The sequence below is a fragment of the Ictalurus furcatus genome, chromosome 20 (genome assembly GCF_023375685.1).
Source record: "Ictalurus furcatus strain D&B chromosome 20, Billie_1.0, whole genome shotgun sequence".
NCBI lineage: Eukaryota > Metazoa > Chordata > Actinopteri > Siluriformes > Ictaluridae > Ictalurus > Ictalurus furcatus.
In genome coordinates, this window is record NC_071274.1 from 20,061,473 (window position 1) to 20,082,998 (window position 21,526).

The 21,526-nt window shown below is 42.1% G+C and overlaps 2 protein-coding genes across 3 annotated transcripts; one reads left to right on the forward strand and one right to left on the reverse strand.

Annotated features, from left to right (window-relative positions):
* Nucleotides 1-216: 216 nt before the first annotated feature.
* Nucleotides 217-17,439, reverse strand: fyco1b (FYVE and coiled-coil domain autophagy adaptor 1b). 2 transcript variants are annotated; one of them, XM_053651513.1, is made up of 18 exons: nucleotides 17,360-17,439; nucleotides 15,213-15,333; nucleotides 14,866-14,972; nucleotides 14,645-14,770; nucleotides 14,135-14,241; nucleotides 12,225-12,368; nucleotides 10,049-10,142; nucleotides 7,794-9,776; nucleotides 7,617-7,709; nucleotides 6,488-6,606; nucleotides 6,234-6,401; nucleotides 5,917-6,060; nucleotides 4,257-4,465; nucleotides 2,432-2,573; nucleotides 1,346-1,450; nucleotides 734-944; nucleotides 523-632; nucleotides 217-438 (listed from the first exon to the last, which is right to left on the reverse strand). In XM_053651513.1, exons 2-18 carry the CDS (start codon nucleotides 15,268-15,270, stop codon nucleotides 369-371), a joined length of 3,990 nt encoding a protein of 1,329 aa, XP_053507488.1. In that variant the 5' UTR covers nucleotides 15,271-15,333; nucleotides 17,360-17,439; the 3' UTR covers nucleotides 217-368. The 2 variants fall into 2 exon arrangements, with proteins under 2 accessions (XP_053507488.1, XP_053507489.1); XM_053651514.1 differs by having other exon boundaries at nucleotides 17,365-17,406.
* xcr1b.1 (chemokine (C motif) receptor 1b, duplicate 1) lies at nucleotides 16,415-21,108 on the forward strand. Its single transcript, XM_053651515.1, has 4 exons — nucleotides 16,415-17,226; nucleotides 17,409-17,532; nucleotides 18,294-19,522; nucleotides 19,819-21,108. Exon 4 carries the CDS (start codon nucleotides 19,826-19,828, stop codon nucleotides 20,849-20,851), a length of 1,026 nt encoding a protein of 341 aa, XP_053507490.1. The 5' UTR covers nucleotides 16,415-17,226; nucleotides 17,409-17,532; nucleotides 18,294-19,522; nucleotides 19,819-19,825; the 3' UTR covers nucleotides 20,852-21,108.
* The last annotated feature ends 418 nt before the right edge of the window (nucleotides 21,109-21,526 follow it).

A 21,526-nucleotide genomic window follows, 5' to 3' on the forward strand; every position in this document is an offset into this window, starting at 1 on the left:
TCTGCGGCGCACGTCGTCTCCGGTCGGTCTATCCTATTCGCTTCGATTGGTCATGTGACTAGAGAAGTGCTTTCTGTACTAACAAAATATATATATTTAAAAACTAACCGTCCTGTGAAGACAATCCACGTATCAGGAAAAAAAAATTATATTTCTGTAATACCTTGTGAAGCTGATTCGCTTGAAATAATCACGTGTCCTATCAGTAGTGTGTTGTGCTCTCGACATGAGGTTGGATTTTCACTGAGAAAATAAACTGTCCGGGAAACACAAAAGGCTCGATAACTCTTCGGTCCACTCGTTCACCAGGAGTCTCTACAGCCAGACAGACAGAAGTGTGTATGACGAGTGCTTCCCTGTTTTCACGGTCAGTCGCTGCCATCGTAGACGACCGTCTGCTCCATGCTCAGTTTGTACAGCACTTTTTTCGAGATGAACCTGCGTGAGGAAACGGATCGCAGTCAGACGGGGCTGTGTTCAGATAATCACCTACAATGACGTGAACGTAGGTAGAACGCAGACCTGGAGAAGGAGTTGTCGAAGATCAGCGTGTATTCTCCGGGGTTGCGAGCTTTCACCTGGCCTTGGATTGCATCCTTGTGAGAGTTACACCTGGTTAAAGGGATCAGAACCTGCCAGAGAGAGTTAAAGAGTAATAAACGTAATCACTTAAAGTTTTAGCATACCATTATTAATGAGTGTGTGTGTGTGTGTGTGTGTGTGTGTGTGTTACCTTGGCCTGCTCCAGTGGTGTGTCTTTGCTCTCTTTGTACACCACACTAAAGGAGATGCTCTTTGGCGTAGAGGAAAACACCCAGCTGATGGTGGGTCCAGCGGTAACCATGGTGATGGGGATGAGACTGTAGCAGCTCGACTTTATGAAGAGTTCTCTGGACTCCTGGCCGAAGTTGGAGATCTCCTCCACGTTGAACGGCACGGACTGCCTGCAGTAGAGTACACATGGATCATATGACCTAGTGACAGCCAATAGATGACAGACCTTCTGATAGTGTATACAAGAGCATACACTGATCACATGACCCTCTGATAGTGTATACAAAAGCACACACTGATCACATGACCTTCTGATAGTGTATAAAAGAGCATAAACAGATCACATGACCCTCTGATAGTGTATCCGAGAACAATAACAAGTCTTTCCTCAAGTAAAATAGCTGCATTCATGGAAAAATACCAAACAGTGCACTGCAAATAACACAGATACACATATATGAGTCAGAGTCCCCTCGCAGAGACGCCTCTGCACCTCTCAGGCTGTTCGTTAATAATAGATCTGATAAGCTAGTGTGTGTTCCGGGCTGCATTGTCGGTAGCGTGTACGTACGTGACTTCTCCAGACTTGAGCAGGCAGATCTCTGCGTCCTGCACCGAGCTCGGCAGCTCCTCCGACTCGTCTGCAGTGAGGTCGCCACCGCTCGTACTGCTGCTACTACAAAAACAAACAAACACAACAAACAACACACGAGTGATGTCTCTGAAGAAAGCGCTGGCTCGAAATGCACTGCTTGTATTTTGCGTATAAAATACATCTACACAATCACGCAATAAAAACGACTGTCTTTAGCCACTATAATAAGACGTAACATACAGTACACAAGGTTAAATGTAACTATACGTCGACAAGAAGTATGACACGCCGTTCTTTAATCAATGAGAAATCTTAAGTGTTGGCAAACTGCTGAAGTACAAGAGGAATAAAACTTTCCAGTGCATGCTGTTATAGAAAATAATGAAATGAAAAACTTTTATTGCTTAGTTAGATTATTACTTTATTCAGAGTTTGTACAGCTTTTCGTAAAATGCAATTTCCAGTTGTTTCACGGTACATAATCAGACAAATGCATTAAATCAGCCCTCGATTAAGTGTATATTTCTATTTGTCCTTTTAATAAAAATTTTTGAAAACAAGTAAACCAATCACTTTTGCCGTAGCCTACAATAGCTCGGCTACATTTACGAAAGAAATATAAAAGACGTCAAATATAAAATGACCGCGTTAGTCAGATAATTACTCATCAGTACTGGATTGCATTTCCTCAGTAATCTAGTTAAAAGAGGTTTTAATGCATGTGTTCAATTTTTGCAAAGAAAATAAAAAATTGGAGAGAGAGAAAAAAAAAAAGAAAGAAAAGGTTTTGCATTTGGAAAAATGTCTGAAAGGGAAAATTGCCAACTAATACTGTATTAAAGAGTACATCGGAATATTATTTTGAATACTTTATAGTGTAATTGGATGTTGTTTTGGAGGTGGAAAAAGACGGCAGTTTCCATAGTAACCTGAACGCTTCATGCAGTGCATCATTGTTGCACAAAAAGGCAGCTAATGGAAATAATTTGGGGATATTTGAGATAATTTGCGAAAACACGGAGAAATAACCCGTGCGTGTGTGTGCGTGTGTGTGGGACTCACATCTCATGCGTTCCTTGATGTCCACTTCCTGGAGACAGAGCTGTGGTGTAGGGCAGCGTCTCGTTGTCGTAAATGCAGTTCACTTCCTCGTCTGTGATGATATCGAACGCCGCGTCGTCTGACCTTGGGGACTGCGGTGCAACTGTGCAGCCGAGAGAGAGCGAGAGAGAAAGAGAGAGAGAGAGAGAGAGAACACGTCACATTATGGCTCATTACAGACTTTTAAACTGATTAATCCCAGATCCCGGGGCTAACAGATTAAGCAGGTTTTCCGCTGATTACTGTGTCGTTCTTGCCACATTTTCACCCTAATAGAGGCAATATTGTCTGAAGAACACACAGTTGCGCACTGCCGCTGATGAAATCAGTTTGCTTTGGAGCATGTCGCTGCGCCGTTCACATTCACAGATGATCATTTTTGCCTCAATTAATTAAACCTAATTAACTGAGAAGCCTTGATAAAGCCTCCGTTTAGATTTTAGAAACTCTGGCACGTTAAATCACAAATCTCACAAACGATTTGGATTAGTGGTTAGTACGTTCGCCTCACACCTCCAGGGGCGGAGGTTCGATTCCCACCGTGGCCCTGTGTGTGCGGAGTTTGCATGTTCTCCCCGTGCTGCGGGGGTTTCCTCCGGGTACTCCGGTTTCCTCCCCCAGTCCAAAGACATGCATGGTAGGCTGATTGGCGTGTCCTAAAGTGTCCGTAGTGTGTGAATGTGTACGTGATTGTGCCCTGCGATGGATTGGCACCCTGTCCAGGGTGTACCCCGCCTTGTGCCCGATGCTCCCTGGGATAGGCTCCAGGTTTCCCCGTGACCCTGAAAAGGATAAAGCGCTATAGAAGATGGATGGATGGATGATTGTGATTATACTTCCCACTGAAAGTAACTTTGATTAAGAAAAGATTTATTTCAATTCCTTTGAAGGAATAAGCAAGGAATACGTTCTATGTATATTTCCGTTTATAGTTCATAGTATATTTAATGTTCTGGAACATCCACAAATCAAGTCATTTCTTGCTATTACTTACAACGTAGCAGCGATAAACAGCAAGTGCGTCTCCAGCCCCTCTCGCTTTCGATCTCTGAGTAAACTTTTTTCTCTCTCTCTGAGAAAACTATTCCACAGCTTCAGACCAATCAGAATAGAGAATTCAACGGCGCTGTGGTATAAGGGCATTTGATAGATAGAAGTTTTCTGTTTAGTTGAAATGATACGTGTGAGATGACTGAAATGTAATGAAACAGTTAAATAGTTGAAATAACTTAAGACGCGCTACAGATGTTGCATAAGCAATCACTGGAAAGCAGGGCCGTAACTATAGGCAACGGGATTCAAGAATGATTTGTAGTTTCACACATTTTTCAACGCGTTATGTGAGAACAGTTTTGAGAGTTCCTTTGAGATCAAATATCAGAGTATATCAGAGTTCCTTTGAGAATTTTTGTTCAGACAAGTCTCAAGATGATGTGAAGATTTGGAGGAGGAGCCAAAATGGCAGTTAGATACAAGCATTTTCAGCATGTTATTGTAACTTTTGATCAATAACTGGCACTGGCACAAAATTTGATGTCTAGCTTCAGGTCTTGGTTCTGAAGGTGCCTACCAAGATTTGTGTCTGTATACAAGATCGTTGCTGAGATACAGCCTCACTTCCTGTTTGGCGGCGTCACTGTCAGATTTGTTGGCACATTATGGTCAACGTTTTTATTTTATAATGTCTATCATTTTAATTAGAGATTGGTGAACTTGCTGATAAAATGCTCCTCAGCATGTGTAAAAGCAAGTGACGTGGACCAATTAAACACGTTTGACCTCTGACCTGTGACACTGGGCATGGAGGCTCTGGTGGGAGTGGAGCACAGTGGGCTGTATGACGGCCGAGACGGACTTCCGAGCTCCTCCTGAGGGTGACGCTCTGCTGCACCATGCCGAGTGTAACAGTCCTTACAGCAGCGCTCTCTGACGCCGCCCTGCTGGCTGCTCACTGTGTGACTGCAGCAGTAGTAGCAAAAAGGCCGACCGCACAGCCTGAGACACACACACACACACACACAAATTATGCACAAGAGATACTGGGGTCACATGTTACATGCCAAGTTTACTTTTAATTATTGCACTAATTTCCAATTTGAGAATAGCAACATGTGAAATAGCGGGGTTCAGCTGCAGTCCAGCATCAGCCTAATGAAATTCATTATAAATTGCTGGATTAAACACAGAAAAAATCTCCCACATAACAAATAAAAACTACAGAGAGAGAAAGAAAGCAAGCAAGCAAGAAAGAAAGAGACAGAAACGGACACAGAGTAAGCAAGAAACAGACAGAAAGAAAGAGACAAGCAGAAAGAAAGAAAGAAAGAAAGAAACCTACAGACAGAAAGACAGAAAGAAAGGAAAAGAAAAAGACAGACAGAAAAAGGACACACGGTCAGAAAGAAACCGACAGAAAGAAAGAGATAAGCAGAAAGAAAGAAAGAAAAAGACAGACTGAAAAGGACACACAGTAAGAAATAAACAGAAAGAAACAAAGTAAGAAAGAAAGTAAGAAAGAAAGAAAAAAACATACAGAAAAACAGACTGAAAGAAGAAACAGACAGACAGGCGAAGAAAGAAAAAGATATACAGAAAGAGAGACTGAGAGACAGACAGAATATAAAAGAAATAAACAGACAGAAAGAAAGAAGGAAAGAAAGAAAGGACAGAATTAGTTTCTATAATAAAGACAGAAGGTAGTTCGTACTCATTTAAAAACACTCAAAAAGAAAAAGGAGGAAAAAAAGACAATGGTAGGGAAATGAGCTGCAGTAAAACACATGCTGAGTGTAAACGTGTGGAGCTTTGCCCTGATAGAGCGCGGGCCCTGATGGAGACAGAGCGAGTGCGGGCCCTGATGGAGACAGAGCGAGCGCGGGCCCTGATGGTGACAGAGCGAGCACGGGCCCTGATGGAGACAGAGCGCGGGCCCTGATGGAGACAGAGCACGGGCCCTGATGGAGACAGAGCGCGGGCCCTGATGGAGACAGAGCGCGGGCCCTGATGGAGACAGAGCGAGCGCGGGCCCTGATGGTGACAGAGCGAGCGCGGGCCCTGATGGAGACAGAGCGAGCGCGGGCCCTGATGGAGACAGAGCGAGCGCGGGCCCTGATGGAGACAGAGCGAGCGCGGGCCCTGATGGAGACAGAGCGAGCGCGGGCACTGATGGAGACAGAGCGAGCGCGGGCACTGATGGAGACAGAGCGAGCGCGGGCCCTGATGGAGACAGAGCGAGCGCGGGCCCTGATGGAGACAGAGCGAGCGCGGGCCCTGATGGAGACAGAGCGAGCGCGGGCACTGATGGAGACAGAGCGAGCGCGGGCCCTGATGGTGACAGAGCGAGCACGGGCCCTGATGGAGACAGAGCGTGGGCCATGATGGAGACAGAGCGAGCACGGGCCCTGTTGGTGACAGAGCACGGGCCCTGACGGTGACAGTGTTCTTACCTGCAGGTGTGTCGGCGGAGCCACCAGCTGAACTGTGTGTGACACTCAGAGCAGTACGTAAGCTCTCGGTCCGACTGCTCCTCGGCTCTCAGCTTCTGTTCAAACTCCAGAGCGTCTGATTTCTGCCACAGTGCATCTTTCTCCCTGCAGGGGGCGCCAAAGCACACATTAACACACGTCTGCATACATCTGCCATACTCACTCAAAGCTGTGTTCAGTATTACAGCTGTTTGGGGAAAATATACATCTTGTTCCTTCATTTTTTTTAAATTAAGGATGTAGATTTTTGAAAGGACATTGCAGGAAGACATGAGTACCGAATAAGCTCGATAAGTCTTTCCTCCAGGTTCCTTTTCGTGCGGTAAAGATCGTCTATCTCTGCAGATGATCTGAGATCGCATGTCTCCTTCTCCATGAGCGTTCTGCGCAGGTTCTCACTCAGGTCCTGACAGGCTTTTTGGGTGAGAGTAAGTTCTTCCTGAGCCCTGACACAAACAGAAAATCACACGTCTAGACCTCACCACAGAAATTCCTAAATTTTAACCTTGTGTAAATGCGTAAATTGACTCACTTTGCCAGGTCACTTTGTATTTGGTTGAGCTGTTCCTCTTTCTGCAGAAGCAACGTGTCTAATTTGGCAATGCAGGCATTTTTCTCCTCAAGTGTCTCACTGTGGCTGGTGATGTTGGCCTTAACACACAAAATACACACAAAAGTATACCTCCACACACTAGATGTGTACTACTGTATCTGCACACATGAGCTCACAAAAGCCCAGGAGTGGCTAGTGTCACTGTGCAAACTGATACAACAAAAATAAAAGAAAGAAACAAAGAAAGAAAGAAGGAAAGAAAGAAAGAAAAAACGAAAGAAAGAAAAAAAGAAAGAAAGAAAAAAGAGACTGAAAAAAGATTTAAAAAATTAAGAAATACTGAAAAAGAAAGAAAGACAGAAAGAAAGAAGACAAAGAAAGAAAGAAAGGCAAAGAAAGGAAGAAAGAAAGAAGACAAAGAAAAAGGGAAGAAAGAAGGAAGGAAGGAAAGAAATGAATAAAGAAAGAAAGAGACAGAAAAAAGAAAGAAAAAGAAAGAAAGACTAAGAAAGAAAGAAAGAAAGAGAAAGAAAGTCAAAGAAAGAAGAAAAAGAAAGAAAAAGAGACTGAAAAGACAGAAAAGTAAAAAAGACTTAAAAAGAAAGAAAGAACACAAAGAAATTAAGAAATAACAGAGGAAGAAAGAAAAACTGAAGACAGAAAGAAAGAATGAATGAAAGAAAAAAATAAAAAATAAAAAGAGAGACTGAAAAAGACAAAGAAGTCAGAAAGACTGAAAAAGAAAGAAAGAAGACAAAGAAAGAAAGAAAAAGACTGAAAAAAGACAAAAAAAAAAAAAGAACGACAGAAAGAAAGAAAGGACAAAATATGTACTAAAACAGTCAGGTAAACCTGAAGTCAGGCTCATTAAGATTAATGCTCATTATGTTTATTTAATAAAGAAAACCAAAATCTTGAACACAAGTAAAATGTAATTAATTGTGCGACTCCACCATGAGATTCATTTCAAACCTATGTGAGGGATTTCTACGTTTCTGTGAGCGTTCAGGTTGTGTGGATATACTGCCCCTGCTTATGCATATCAAAAGTACAAGTTAAACAGCAGCAGATGTGGTTGCTCTGGGCAACATCCCAGGAGAAAACCTACCTCAAGCTCTGCCAGTCTGGTCTCCAGGGCTGACATGTTTTTCTGCTCTCCTTCCATCTGAGACTTTGTGCCCAGCAGCTCCTCATTCAAAACCTGCAAACATGGAAAATACGTCAGATCTGTGCAGTTGTTTCTAGAGTTGCATTCCGAAGATGAAAGATCGTACAAGATAACAACCTTCATCTGGTTTTGGTGGTTTGTGGTTGCCTCGCTCAGCTGAAGCCGAAGAGCACTGAGCTCTTTTTGGTTGCCTTTCCGCAAGCTCCTGGCCTCCTCCTGCGCCCCTTCAAGCCTCTGTTGGAGTTCCTCCTTGGCTTTCCTGATACCCTCTGCTTGTTTCAGCTCCTCTTGGAGGCGAGCGTTGTCTTTTTTTAGGCTCTCCACAGAGTCGTTGAGGGTCTGTGTGTCATTCTGTACCACCAGCTGCTCCTGCAGCTTGGCTGAGAGTTCCTCACAGCGCAACCTTGCCTCTTCGTTCTGCCCGGTAAGCATACACACTTGGATGCCCAACTCTGCAGTCTCAGTGTTGGCTCTGTGAAGGGCCTCTCTAGCCTCTTCATTCTCCAGGCCCAGGGCATTGTTCTGTCTCTTCAGCACATGAAGCTCTTCCCTCATGGAGTCCAACTCGGTCTGTAGGTTGGCTCGAGCCTGGGCCTCAGTATCCCACTTCTTTTCCAGTTCCTCCTCCTTCTCCTTACAATGCAGAAGCTCCTCAATGTGCCGGCGGTTCAGGTCCTCCACCTGGGATTGAAGCTGGTCAGTCTGAGCACAAAGGTCTGCCCTGGAGGCCTCAGTCACCTCCTGCAAAGCTTGGATCTTCATCCTCTCTTCTGAGGTTACTTGGAGCCGGGCTCGAAGATCGACAACCTCTTCCTGGAGCCTGGAGACCTCCTTCATGTTTAAGTCTAGTTGGGCTTCAGCTAGAGCTAGTCTAGAAGCTGCTTCTCCAGTTTCAGAGTGCTTTATTAGGTAGAGATCCTTCCTGGGATCTGTCTGTGTAGTCAGCTCTTCATTTTGAACATCTTTTAATTCTTGGTCAGACACTTTCTTGTTCTCCCTGGAGCTTGGTCCATTATCTAGCTCTCCATGTCTCTCCTTCATACTGGCCTCAGTGTTCACCTGGGATTTCTGGGTGTTCTCCTCAAGACACTGGTTCTCCTCCACAAACATCTTCTCTCTCTCCTCCACTGTAAGCCCAGCTGAACCCAGCCTGGCCATGATCTGCTTCTTGGAGGCTTTCAGAGAGGTCAGTTCTCTTTCCAGAGCATCTTTGCTCTGAGCCAGCTCCTTGTTGCTTTCCTCGCTCCTCTTTACTGTACTGACCAACTTTGCATTGATCTCCATTAAGCTGAAGCACTGGATCTTGTACTCCTCCAGCATCTTGCTCTGGCTTTCCAGGCTCTGGTTTTCTAACTGCTGGATCTTCTGAGTGCTGATCGAGAGCTTGATCTCCTTTGCTTTCAACTGCTCCTGCAGTGATATAATCTGAGTATCTAGTGCTTCCTTTAGACTGCCACTCTTTTGTTGGAGCTCCTCCCGCTCAAGCTGTGCGTTCTTCTTCACCTCCTCTAGCTGTAGGACTCTATCTTGCAGTGAGCTTTGCATGTTCTGCAGCTGGGTATGCAAATTCTTTGCCTCCTGCTCTTTCAAAGACAGCGCCTCACTGAGGCGACTGACAGTCGCTTGGAGCTCATCAGCCTGCTGGATTGCAACGGTTCTTTCCTTCTCGCTAGACGTGCGGAGCCTGGCGAGCGTCTCTTCACTATCTTTCAACTTTTCCCCCTGAGCCTTGAGTTCTCGGGCCAATCTTTCAGCCTGCTTTGCCCAATCCTCGGCTTTGCGCCCGGCTTCCAGCTTCTCCACTTCATCCTTTTGATCGCGTAACTCCTTTGTTGCCGTCCCTGCTTCCTCCTTGCATGACTTTCGACTGGCACTCTCAGCAGCATGTAGCTTCACTTGGAGATCAGCAACCTCCTGCTTTAATTCTGCGGCTTCGTCGGTAAGCAGATGAACCTGCTCTTGAAGTTGTTGTTTCCGTAGCTCTGACTGGTCGAGTTCAACACGCAGGTCATCTACAGAACAAGAGTGTTCTCCTAGTTCTCCAAGGTCTGCTTGAAAACTGGTGCTCAACTCTGGGCCTGGGAGAAAGTCCTGCACTTGCTACAAAAAGAAAAACCAGTGCTACAGGGATTCAGGACACACTTCATTTGACTAATACAAGTCCATATTGTTAGGAATTAGTTTGAAAGCATCAGTCTTGAACAACCTTAAACTGCTTAAACTGAATGCTCAACTAGGAGGCTAAGAGGACACCGGAAAAAGGACTAGAAAGTGGTATTTTAACATGCATATGAGAGCTAGACGCTCTCTTGATCCCTCAGGAAACGTTATAAGACATTCCTAATTGGTATTAGCACAGAATGGGTGGAGACCTGCGAGTAGTTGCTGACAAGGCTGTTGACACTGGAGCAGCGGCTGGGAGGTCTCCACACGTGGGCACCTGACGCTGCTGATCCCACAGTTCTCCTACAAACACCAAAGACATACATCATCGTGTTAAAAAATGCGACATATTTTGTTTCCTGGGAGGACGTCACACATTGTGCCATTTGGAACGAGCGTGTTTTAGGGAGAGTACCATTTTTTTAAAGCTGTAATCTCCACTCCCAAAAACAATACTAATATATTGACTATAAGATGTGAGTCATACTTATCGCCCGTGTTAGAGCGGCAAACAAGATGCACAAATGTAATACTTGCGCAAGTGTTTTGGGCTACAAGAACAATTTGAAGAGGACGTGAGTAGGAGTGTTAAACACTCTTGGCCCAAATGATCAGGTATAGTCCTGAAACAGGACTTCCATGCAATCGTCGGCTTTCCCGAATATCACCACCATCAGAAAATGCCTTCGCTAAATAGAAACCAATCCCATGGGTTTCAATTCATCGCTAGCTTGCGATTCTATTTGTTAATATTCCACATTATTAAATTTCTTACATGTGCTTCAGCACAAAAACCGTTGGTGCGTCTGTATTCTAATGAGCCGTGACATGCACGCACGAAAGTTTGGTATTCGCTAAGCTTTATTGCTTGAGTGTATGACCTGAGATGAGCCCTAATTATACTGTGCATGCGAGAAATCATAAATAGGCATGGTATTTTTTTAGGCAATGTTGATAATAAATGAGGCGACTCTGACATGCTTGGTGAGAGCGATAGAAATTCATGAACGGTTGCATGTTGGTGGATTACCACAAGAGGAAGTATTGAGAATCAGGCAAGATGTTTTTTCTTACTGAGGTGAAATAAACAGGAAAGAGGTGCTGAGCGGAGTGAAAACTGATGTAACAGGATTTAGCAGCTTTAAACGCAGTGCGAGAGTCTAGCCAAACCACATCCTCAGACAGAGTTCGCACAGATGCTTTTTATTTTCAAGGACTATACAAGAGATGTCATACAAACATATTCTTTATTTCTTCCACAAAAGATAATTAAAAAATAATACTTCTACTACTACTACTATTACTAATAATAATAACACACTATAATTTTTTTTTTGGTGCCGTTTGCAGCCATGCCGGACTAAATTTGCACTGCCCAGGCATTGCTGTATCTTCACCAGAACGTCAATACCCAGGGTGTCCCAAAAGTCTCCATATGTAGGGGAAATTAAGATTTCTTAGCAAAATGTCTTCCAAAATTTTTCATACTTATTTAAAACAAAAATTCATTTTCAGACAGCCTTTAAGAAAGCCTTTGACAAAAGAAGAACGTATTAAAATCATTCTCATGGCTGGATCGGGACGCTGTCGCAAGGTTGTGATGGTCTTTTTACAGGAAACATGGCGAGCGCATTACACGCGCTCAAACACTGTTACCAAACCGTGAGCCAAAGCTGGGAGAGATGACTCCATGTGTGTTTACAAAGAAATAGCAATCTTGTAGCGGATGGTTTGTAAATAAAGTTACATTTTGATTTTTTTTTTTATAAAAAGTGTTAATTTCCCCTATGTAAGGAGACTTTGGGACACCCTGTACTCCAGGTGAGTGACAGGAGCACTGTTTCCGACGACTTTCAATAGAAAGTCGCTCAATATCGCTAGATTATGTCACACGCTAATTAGCATATTCATGACGTCATTGTGACAAATTAGCATATTCATGACGTCTCACGACTGACGTCTGATTTTGATTTAAAATGATCACTCGGAACGATAGAAGCGACAGAATGTCTCTTATTTTTTCTGACACTGAAGGTGTCGCAGAGAGGCAGAGAGAGAGAGAGAGAGTGAGAGAGAGAGGTGTGTATATCTGTATATTTTCAAGCATTCGAATTAGTGTACTGAGTTCGAATCCCGACAATCTCGGGAGCCAAGGAAGCAAAACTAGCTGTGCTTTCTGGGTGGGAGGGTTGGCGTACTCTCTCTCCTCTGTCAATCACAGCAACCCTAGCCAATCATGCGTGTCTGGGAGCTCATGCATGTGTAAGAGGGCAGATAGCCAGAAGTGCTGGCTGGTGGATGAAAAATAGAGAGGATAACCCCTGGTCTACAGTACGTGTAAGATCTTTTTGCGTTACGTTTAGACCAGAAAACGTCCTGGACAACCTGGCAAAGGTGGGCCACTCGGAGTCCAGATCATATCCCCTGGACGCCACGTCAAACTGGATCTCGTTCAGCTCGTACAGGTGATTGACGATGTCGACGGTGAGGTGGGACTTCAGAAAAGGACTGCGGGCGTAGTACCAGTCACTGCATGGAAAAATAAAAGAGGACCGGAGTCATTGGATGGAAATGAAAGCTGGTACGAAAATAAAACCCGACAACTTCCAAATGCTAGGTTTAAAAAAAAAAAAAAAGAAACGGTCTCCTTGTAAACAGGACACATTTATACCAAGAGAGGAAGAGAAAATTCTCCTAAAATGTCAGGCAGAAGTAAAACTGAGCCGAGCGAAATAAATAAGAAAACAAGGCAAGTGCTGGACTGTTCTTTCTCTACAGAGTTTAGCAACTCAAGCTTACACAAGAGGAAGAACTTGCAACTTGCTGTGTGGTTGAGAATGGAGATCTAAAATATATATAAATATTATACATATTTTATACATATATATTACACACATATATATATGTTATTTTTTAAGTACCAACCTCTACCACTATGCAATAGGTACACATTACAGCAGATGTTTTTTTTGTTTGTTTTCTTGGGGGGGTGGGGGGGGGGTGAATTATTATTAAACACAACCTTTAAACATTTAAAATATGATCACTACAAATGCAATTAAAATAACCATTTTGGTCATACATGTTAATGCTGTAATGTTAATGCCTAATTTATTGGCACCAAACATTAACTGGTAATGCATTACTTCCTTTTATCTGTGTCTTTCTTTCCCAGCGTACTCTTACGGATGTGGCACGTTTCTCCATTCTGAGTCTCTGTTTTGTCATCTTAAATTTCAGTTCACTTCAGTGAGCTTACACACTAAATAATGGGTTCTGGTTTACTGGAACTTGTGGTTCTGGTTTAAACTGCAGTTTAAAGTGCCTGTTTACTTACGCAGACACAAGCCTGTAGAGTACAGTGTTTACACCGTGCATGGACAAACACGGACGAGCACGGACAAGAATGTGCACCGATACTGCAGGTGTTAATCCGTCTGACTTCTTGTGTTTCCAATGACATCTCGAATAGTGTGTCAAAATATTACGTCATCTGAAGTACATATTATTTATATACTACCGTATAATAGCATTTAGCAGCCACGGAAACTGTATTTCTTGTTACTACGACAACGATCTGTGGCCAAAAAAAGCATACCACAACACTACGTGTTACTAAGCAGTATGCACAAGGAAGAGTGTACTACTGGAACAGATGAGACGTGCACGATACTGCTGCATACGCTAAGAGAAATTAATTAGGTGCTATTTACTAAAAGAGAACACACAAGACCTAATTTTGTGCGTTTGTGTGTATGTATATATATATATATGTATATATATATATATATATGTATATATAGAGAGAGAGAGAGAGAGAGAGAGAGCGCGGTGGGTTAAAAAAGGAAAATTTAGCAAAATATTATGCATTATAAATAACAGACGTTCTAAAACTACTTAAATATATGACATTTGCTTATTTGATTCTTGTTGCACGTAATAATGAGGAACTGGCGGAGCCGCCTGAGGGCTAGTCCTGTCGAGGTTGTTCTGGTGATTCACTGCCATGATGTGTCGCACGCTCATTAGTCATTCTCATTAGTAATGACAGTTTACTACATAACGTGTGGTCTAATAATGTAGTGTATGATTATGATGAGACACACAGTCATATGCTTGTTCATCGGTGACGCATTGAAACAGCACCAGCAACTTAAACAGGATCGTCTGCCATCAGGATCTTTTGAGTTACCTTCAGCCAAAATGATGGTCACATGGTTTACAGTCACGTACCATTCTCTACTTGCTGCTAAACATGTTCTGATCGTGAGCGCTTATACTTCCTGTTCTCCTACCAAGTGACTCTCTGGTTCATCAGACATTGCTGAAGAGTGTCCGCCAGTCGTTGGTGCACCAGGCAGTAGCGGATAAAGGCTCGGCCTTTTCCCAGAGATGTCTTCAGCTGCAGCACATAAAACAAGTCCATATTCATTAGCGTCTGAATGGAATGTCTTTTATTCTCTTCAACCTCGAGACCAAACTAGCGAAACAACGAACATGGGCCGTGATTACAAACAGAAACCCAAAACGAAACGATAATCTCCACAGCATTACAGGTTAAATGCTTTGTCCTGACTTGGCTGTTTACTGTCTACTCTGAGCATGTCACCTCAAGGCACAGCAGATGGCAAGACTACGCAAAAAGTGGCTAAATTAAACAGCATATGGACGGCAGATGTCACGTCGCAGCGGACGGATAACACGCACGCTTCTAACAGGATTTGAAATTCTTCTTTAATGTAATGCAAAGGTGACTTGTTGTAATTCAATATATATATATATATATATATATATATAAAGAATACCTCTGAGATAGACTTGACAAAGCGGATGCCATCGTTAGTCCCTTTGTTCTTGGCCAAGCAATCACAGAAATAGTCCCAGTAGTCTTTCCTACTGCCCAGAAAAGTGGTTTTCTCTTTCTGGTCAAACTGGAAAATAAAAATGTAGTTCACATGTAAGGACGCATGAAATAGAAATAGAGAACGGCGCGATATATCATCGCTGATAATGACGTAAAACGTACTTGCAGTAAGTATTCCAGCTTGTAGGAGAACTTGTGGAGGCTGGGGCTGTCGTCTGTGATGGGTTCTCCACTCTCCACGTGCTCCTTGGTCAATTCAGCAACCGAGTCTGCACAAGCAAATCATTCCACATGCGTGATCACCGAGGCGCAAATGCAAAACAAATTATCGGGATAACTGTGGCGTAGTTAAAATGTGTGGTTGGTGTGGATGATGGGTGTTGCACTACACCGCTACCACTGCCTCTAGAGATGTCGATTTAGATACGTGGCGAAACACGGAGGAAATCGTAAGACATCGTATATGATGTGTGTGTGTGTGTGTGTGTGTGTTAGATGTATTTGGATACCATGAAGATCTCTGATTATCCTCTGGAGCTGATTTTCACCAACTGTTACAGACGCCATGGTGAATCAGGAAGATGAAGGCGGGTTACACGGTCATCATACTGTGTGCTGTGTCTAGGGAACCTGTGATAAAGGCAAATTACACATACATAAAATACACACATACATCGATCAGCCATAGCATTAAAACCACTGATGGGTGACGCGAATAATATTGATTATCTTCTTACACTGGGACCTGTTAAGGAGTGGGATATACAGTATTAGGCAGCAAGTAGACTGGGTCAGAGCATCTCCAAGACTTGTGGGGTCTTGTGGGGTGTTTCACGGGATGCAGTGGTTAATACCTACCAAAAGTGATCCAAGGAAGGAAAACCAGTGAACCGGTGTCAGGGTCATGAGCGCCCAAGGCTCACTGATGAACGTGGGGAGAGAAGGCTAGCCCGTCTGGTCCGTTCCCACAGAAGAGCTACTGTAGTACAAATTTTTGGGAAAGTTAATGCTGGAAAAATGTTCTGCTGGAAAACCTTGGGTCCTGGAATTGATGTGGATGTTACTCTGACACGTACCACCTACCTAAACTTTACTGCAGACCAAGTACACTCCTTCATGGCAACGGTTTTCCCTAAAAGCACTGGCCTCCTTCAGCAGGATAATGCGCCATGCCACACTGCCAAAATGTTTCAGGAACAGTTTGAGGAACACAACAAAGAGTTCAAGGTGTTGACTCGGCCTCCAAATTCCCCAGATCTCAATCCGATCGAGCGTCTGTGGGATCTGCTGGACAAAACAGTCCAATCCATGTAGGCCCCACCTCACAACCTACAGGATCTGCTGCTAACAACTTGGTGTAAGATACCACAGCACACCTTCAGAGGTCTTCTAGAGTCCATGCCTCGACGGGTCAGAGCTGTTTTGGAGGCACAACGGGGACCTACACAATATTAGGCAGGTGGTTTTAATGTTACGGCTGATCGGTGTACGTATAATTGGATTCAAATAAATAAGTAAGTAAGTAATCAAATACATCAATAAATAAACAAATAAACAGACAGATAGATAGATAGATGTTTGTTATATATTATTTATATACACTTAATATAAATAGATTTTTACGTATGAGCCGATCTTGACACACTACCAACGATTAATGAGTCTTTATTGTTCACATATACATTACAGCACTGTGAAATTCTTCTTCTTCTTTTTTTCCGCATACCCCAGCATGTTAGGAAGTTGGAGTCAGAGTGCAGGGTCAGCCATGATACAGTTCCCTTGGAGCAGAGAGGGGTAAGGGCCTTGCTTAAGGGCCCGACAGTGGCAGCTTGGCAGTCCTGGGGCTTGAACCCTTTAACCTCTAAGCCACCACTGCCCCATTTAGAAATGGTACGACCCATTGTAGGGGTGTTCAAAAAGTACGATTTACGATTCACGTCTTGGATAAGCATATTTTGTTATTTACTATTAAATATAATGACTATTTAGGAATTAAAAACTCCCAAAGCTCTATTGTTTATTTGCTTTGTAGCTGTTAAAGGTCTAACTTCAACAGATCAGACCAGCAGGAAACCCCTCCATAAGTCTCTCCCTCAGCTCACAGCAGTCTAGCGTTCATTTAACAGCTTTGTGTGCATAAAGCATTTATTATTTATTATGAAAAAATGTCAATTTATCAGCTACTTATTCAATAAATAACCTTACCAAGAATACTATTAAAAAGACTGACCCGTAGTTACAAAAATTGTGTATGTGATATTATTGAACCAATAAAGTTTAAAGAAAAAGAGCGTATTGCTACGTCACCGGCTCGTGCTTCCCATAACAGACCGGTGATTGGGAAGATCAGGGAAATGCCCAGTTCGTAAATCAAAACAGATTTAGATTTAGATTCGTTTGATTTTATTACGACGTCTTGTTGATGATGAAAAGCACCTGTTTGTGAAGAAGAACATCACGGAAAAATAAGTTCTTAAAAAAAAGAAACTCTTTCGCTTTGATGGAGCACCACACCTGCTCGTAATATCCCTGAACAAACATTAAAAATGTTCACTGTACCCACGCTAAGCATAAACCTCTTTTTAATTAAGTTAAGAATTGAATCGATAAAAGAACAGGGACATTTGCTGTAAAAACAAGTGTATACACATACTGTACTTCCGAAAGGAAAGATGATATCCTCCATATCGATTTATTTACAGGATAGAACAAGTAAAACTGTCTTGCAGTGGGTGGGAGATGAGGATGATCGACAGTCCGCTCAACCAATCAGAGACAAGAATCGAGCGAGCGGTCTAGCAAGTTCGGTTTCGCCGTATTGACGAGGTAAATAAGGTCTTGTGACAGGAGGCTAGCTGAGATTACAGGCTAAATAGAAGTGTATCAAAGTTGTTTATGGCTAGAACTCTGAGAGTTCATGAATAAAATGTTTTGTAAATAATAATAATTAAAAAAACCTAAAAGTTACTCAGTTTTAACTCACATATCTGTAATATAATCGAGTATACATATATTTTTTGGGCTTTACTAAATATTACTGATGTAATGCTCCCTACAATACATAAGGCCTGCATGCTTGTGGATCCATGTAGTAGATTTCATGAATTCATTTTTCTTAGTACAAAATTTAAAAAAAAAAAAAAAAAGGTCATCGTCTCAAAAAAAAGCTTTTTCAATTCCCTACTGAAAATGTCACTGAAACCACACAGTATGAAAACTGTTTGGTGGGGGGTATGTGGTTGGGGGGTTGGGGGGTATTTGGGTGGGGGTAGGGCGTAGAGCCCATATTAATATTTTTTGTTGTTTTTATCAAGATGGTTGATATAGTCATACAGTATGACTTATGGATAGGACATTTCCACAGCACACCGGTGACTCCAGAATTATTACCACCCTTGGTAACAATGGATTAAAAGAGTTATGGAAAAAAAAAGGCTTTGTGTAGCCTAAATAATTTCATTTAATAATTTTATAATAATTGACACGTCTAGAAATTCTTACAAAACATTTAACTGATGTGTTTCTATTTATATTTTACTTTACTTATATATTACACCCGCCCTGCGATGGATCGGCACCCTGTCCAGGGTGTACCCTGCCTTGTGCCCGATGCTCCCCGTAATAAGCTCCAGGTTTCCCCGTGACCCTGAAAAGGATAAGCGGTATAGAAGATGGATGGATGGATGGATATATTACACCCGAGTGTTTTTGATCTCTCAAGCAGTCATCCACATGAAACTGGACAGTTGAAGAATGGAGAAAGACCAGGCGCCATTTGTCCAGTTTTGATGAGTCTGTGCCCACTCTATCCTCAGATACCTGTTATTGTCTGACAGGAGTGTAACCCGATGTTGTCTTCTGCTGTTGTGCTCTCTCTCTCTCTCTCTCTCTCTCTCTCTCTCTCTCTCTCTGTCTCTCTCATCAGCAAGTTGTTTCTGCCTGCAGAACTTATGCTCACTGAATGTTGTGGTGCTCCATTTTTGCTTTGCGCACCAGTCTGTGTAAACTCTAGAGTCTTTTATGGTATCAGCTATTTCTGAAATACTCAAACTAGCCTATCTGGTATCAACAACCATGCAATGGTCAAAGTCTTCTGGTGTATGATGTGAACATGAACTGAAGCTCTCGACCTGTATCTGCAGGATTTTTCTATTCCACTGCTGCCACATGATTGGCTGACTGAAAAATAATATGAACATCAATATAGTTTCTGGACATCTACCTTCCTACCCTTCAGCCCTAATCCAACAAATCTAATATAAATCTGATATCAAGTTACATTTCGGAGTCTGATTATATATAGAAATTCAGAAAGAGGTAGTGCTCTTGCCCTCACGCAGTTAGTAAACCACACTATCTCCCCACAGACAGAAGAGATAATCCCCTATCAATAAATATAGAGAAACTGCAGAAAAATTAATTGGGAGGAAAATATGGAGGACAGTGTTCCAGACTGCATTTAGTTTTTAATTTGGGGTTCTATTACAATGCAAGGGTCTGCTACAAGAAATCACACAAAACCTCGCATTTAAAATCCGCTTTTGAATTTTTCAGCTTTTACGTGTTTAGCAAACTTGTATAACTATTCAAAACTCACCTGCTTGGTCTGTTTTGTTTTTTAAAAAAAAATCAAAAAAAAAAAATCACGAGTTCACATCTGAGAAATGGGTGGTTTGCATGGTATATAATCTAATGGGAACCAGGTATTTCTGATAAAGTTTCAAAAAGGAATAAAAGCAGTATTAGACGTCCTGCAGGATCCATAATCGCTAAATCAACTGCTCTTTTTGAGAACACCTTGGAGCTCTGACTTAAGGTATGGAAATTAAATGAACAAGGTAGAATGTACAATGCAGGAAATATGAATAAATAAATAAATAAATAAATAAAATGTCTTTATTTGTTGTTTCTGGGAGTTTGCTTTGTATGATGAAATCAGTAAATGCAAAATTGTGAAGTTTGGATTGATGGCTGTTTGTCTTCTGAAGAAAAGCAGTGGAAAAATACCAAGCTGGACAGAATTGTTAATTATTTTTCAGTACTTAATAGAAGTACTATTTCTTCTGTATATTTTCTGTTTTGTAATAATATATATTTTATTACTTCTTTTAGCCTGGACATGAGCATCGACGAAAACGATTCCTTGGCATCCGGTGATTATAATTATGATTATAATGACACGTCGTGCAACAAGACCGAACTGATGCTGTTTGGATCAGTGGTCACCCCAATCTTTTTTGCGATGGTCACGATGCTCAGCTGTGTGGGCAATGCATTGGTCATATGGGTGTTGATTAAATATGAAAGTCTGAAATCCCTGACCAATGCATTCCTTTTGAACCTGGCCATCTCTGACCTGATCTTTACCTTCGGTCTGCCCTTCTGGGCCTCTGACCTCATCTTTGGCTGGATATTTGGAATAGCTGTCTGCAAGTCAGTGAGCTTCATCTTCTACCTGGGCTACTACAGCAGCCTCATCTTTCTCGTAGTTATGACCGTGCATCGCTACATGGCCGTTGTGCACCCACTGTCTATGTTATGGAACAGATTCGCATACTATTCAGTCGGGATTTCTGCATTTATCTGGATCCTGAGCTTCTGTGTTGCGACCCCTCATTTCATCTTCACTGAGGTCCTGACCGATCCTGACAGGGTCCGGGCTTACTGCGATTATAATGAAATCATTTGGAAGCAGGTTGGCGTTTACATTCAAAACATCTTCTTTCTCATTGCCTTCTTCACCATTGCTTTCTGCTACATTCGAATTCTTGGGCGCCTGCTCAGACCCATGTCACACACCCGTCCCAAAACCGTGAAGCTGATCCTCTGCATTGTGGTGACTTTTTACTTGGGTTGGGCGCCATACAATGTGTCCATGTTTCTCAGTTCTCTGATATCATTTGAAATCTCGCCATTGAACGAGTGTCACGTCAGCACCATGGTGGATTACGTTTTTCAGGTTTCCCGACTGGTGGCGTTCTCTCACTGCTGCCTAAATCCAGTGTTTTATGTCTTTATGGGGGTCAAGTTCAGAGATCACCTAAAGAATGCACTGAAGAATCTCTGCAAGAAAGACGATAAACCTTATGACAGACGCCACAGCCATCTGATTTATTCAAATGGGGAGGAAATTACCACATACTAGCCGATCTTGCAGGAGTTCCTTTATAGTAGGAAAGCAGCTAAAAGTGCCCGCGAGCTTTCACGTTTCCTCAGATATTTTGCATTTTGATTTATCTTATTCTGCATCTGTTCAGTGAAATATTTTTAATACAAGGACCTTTTCGCAATCATTACCTTAAGGATTGAAATCAAACCTTTCCATGTAATATATATTTGTTTCAATACCAATTTGTTTGGATACTTAATTGTTCTGATATCATGTACTATAAAAAAAAATGATTTGTACAGAACCAATATATATATATATATATATATATATATATATATATATATATATATATATATATATATGTATATATATATATATATATATATATATATATATATATATATATATATATATATATATTACTTATAGTGTTTGTAAAGTGTTTCTATGCTTATAATATTCATGCACTATATATTATACATATTCATTACACTTTAGATAAACTGTGAAACTGTGGGACATTTGACCGATCTCACTAGTTTCTTCATTTCTACATGTCTTCTGCTTTCATTTCTCCAGCCCAGAGATTAGCCTGCACCTACACACCTTTGCCATAAAAGTCAACCCATAGACCATACAGAGTTTGAACAGAGGGCTTGGGTTGGAGTTGAAGACCTGTCAATATTTTCATTTTCATGATTTTCAAAA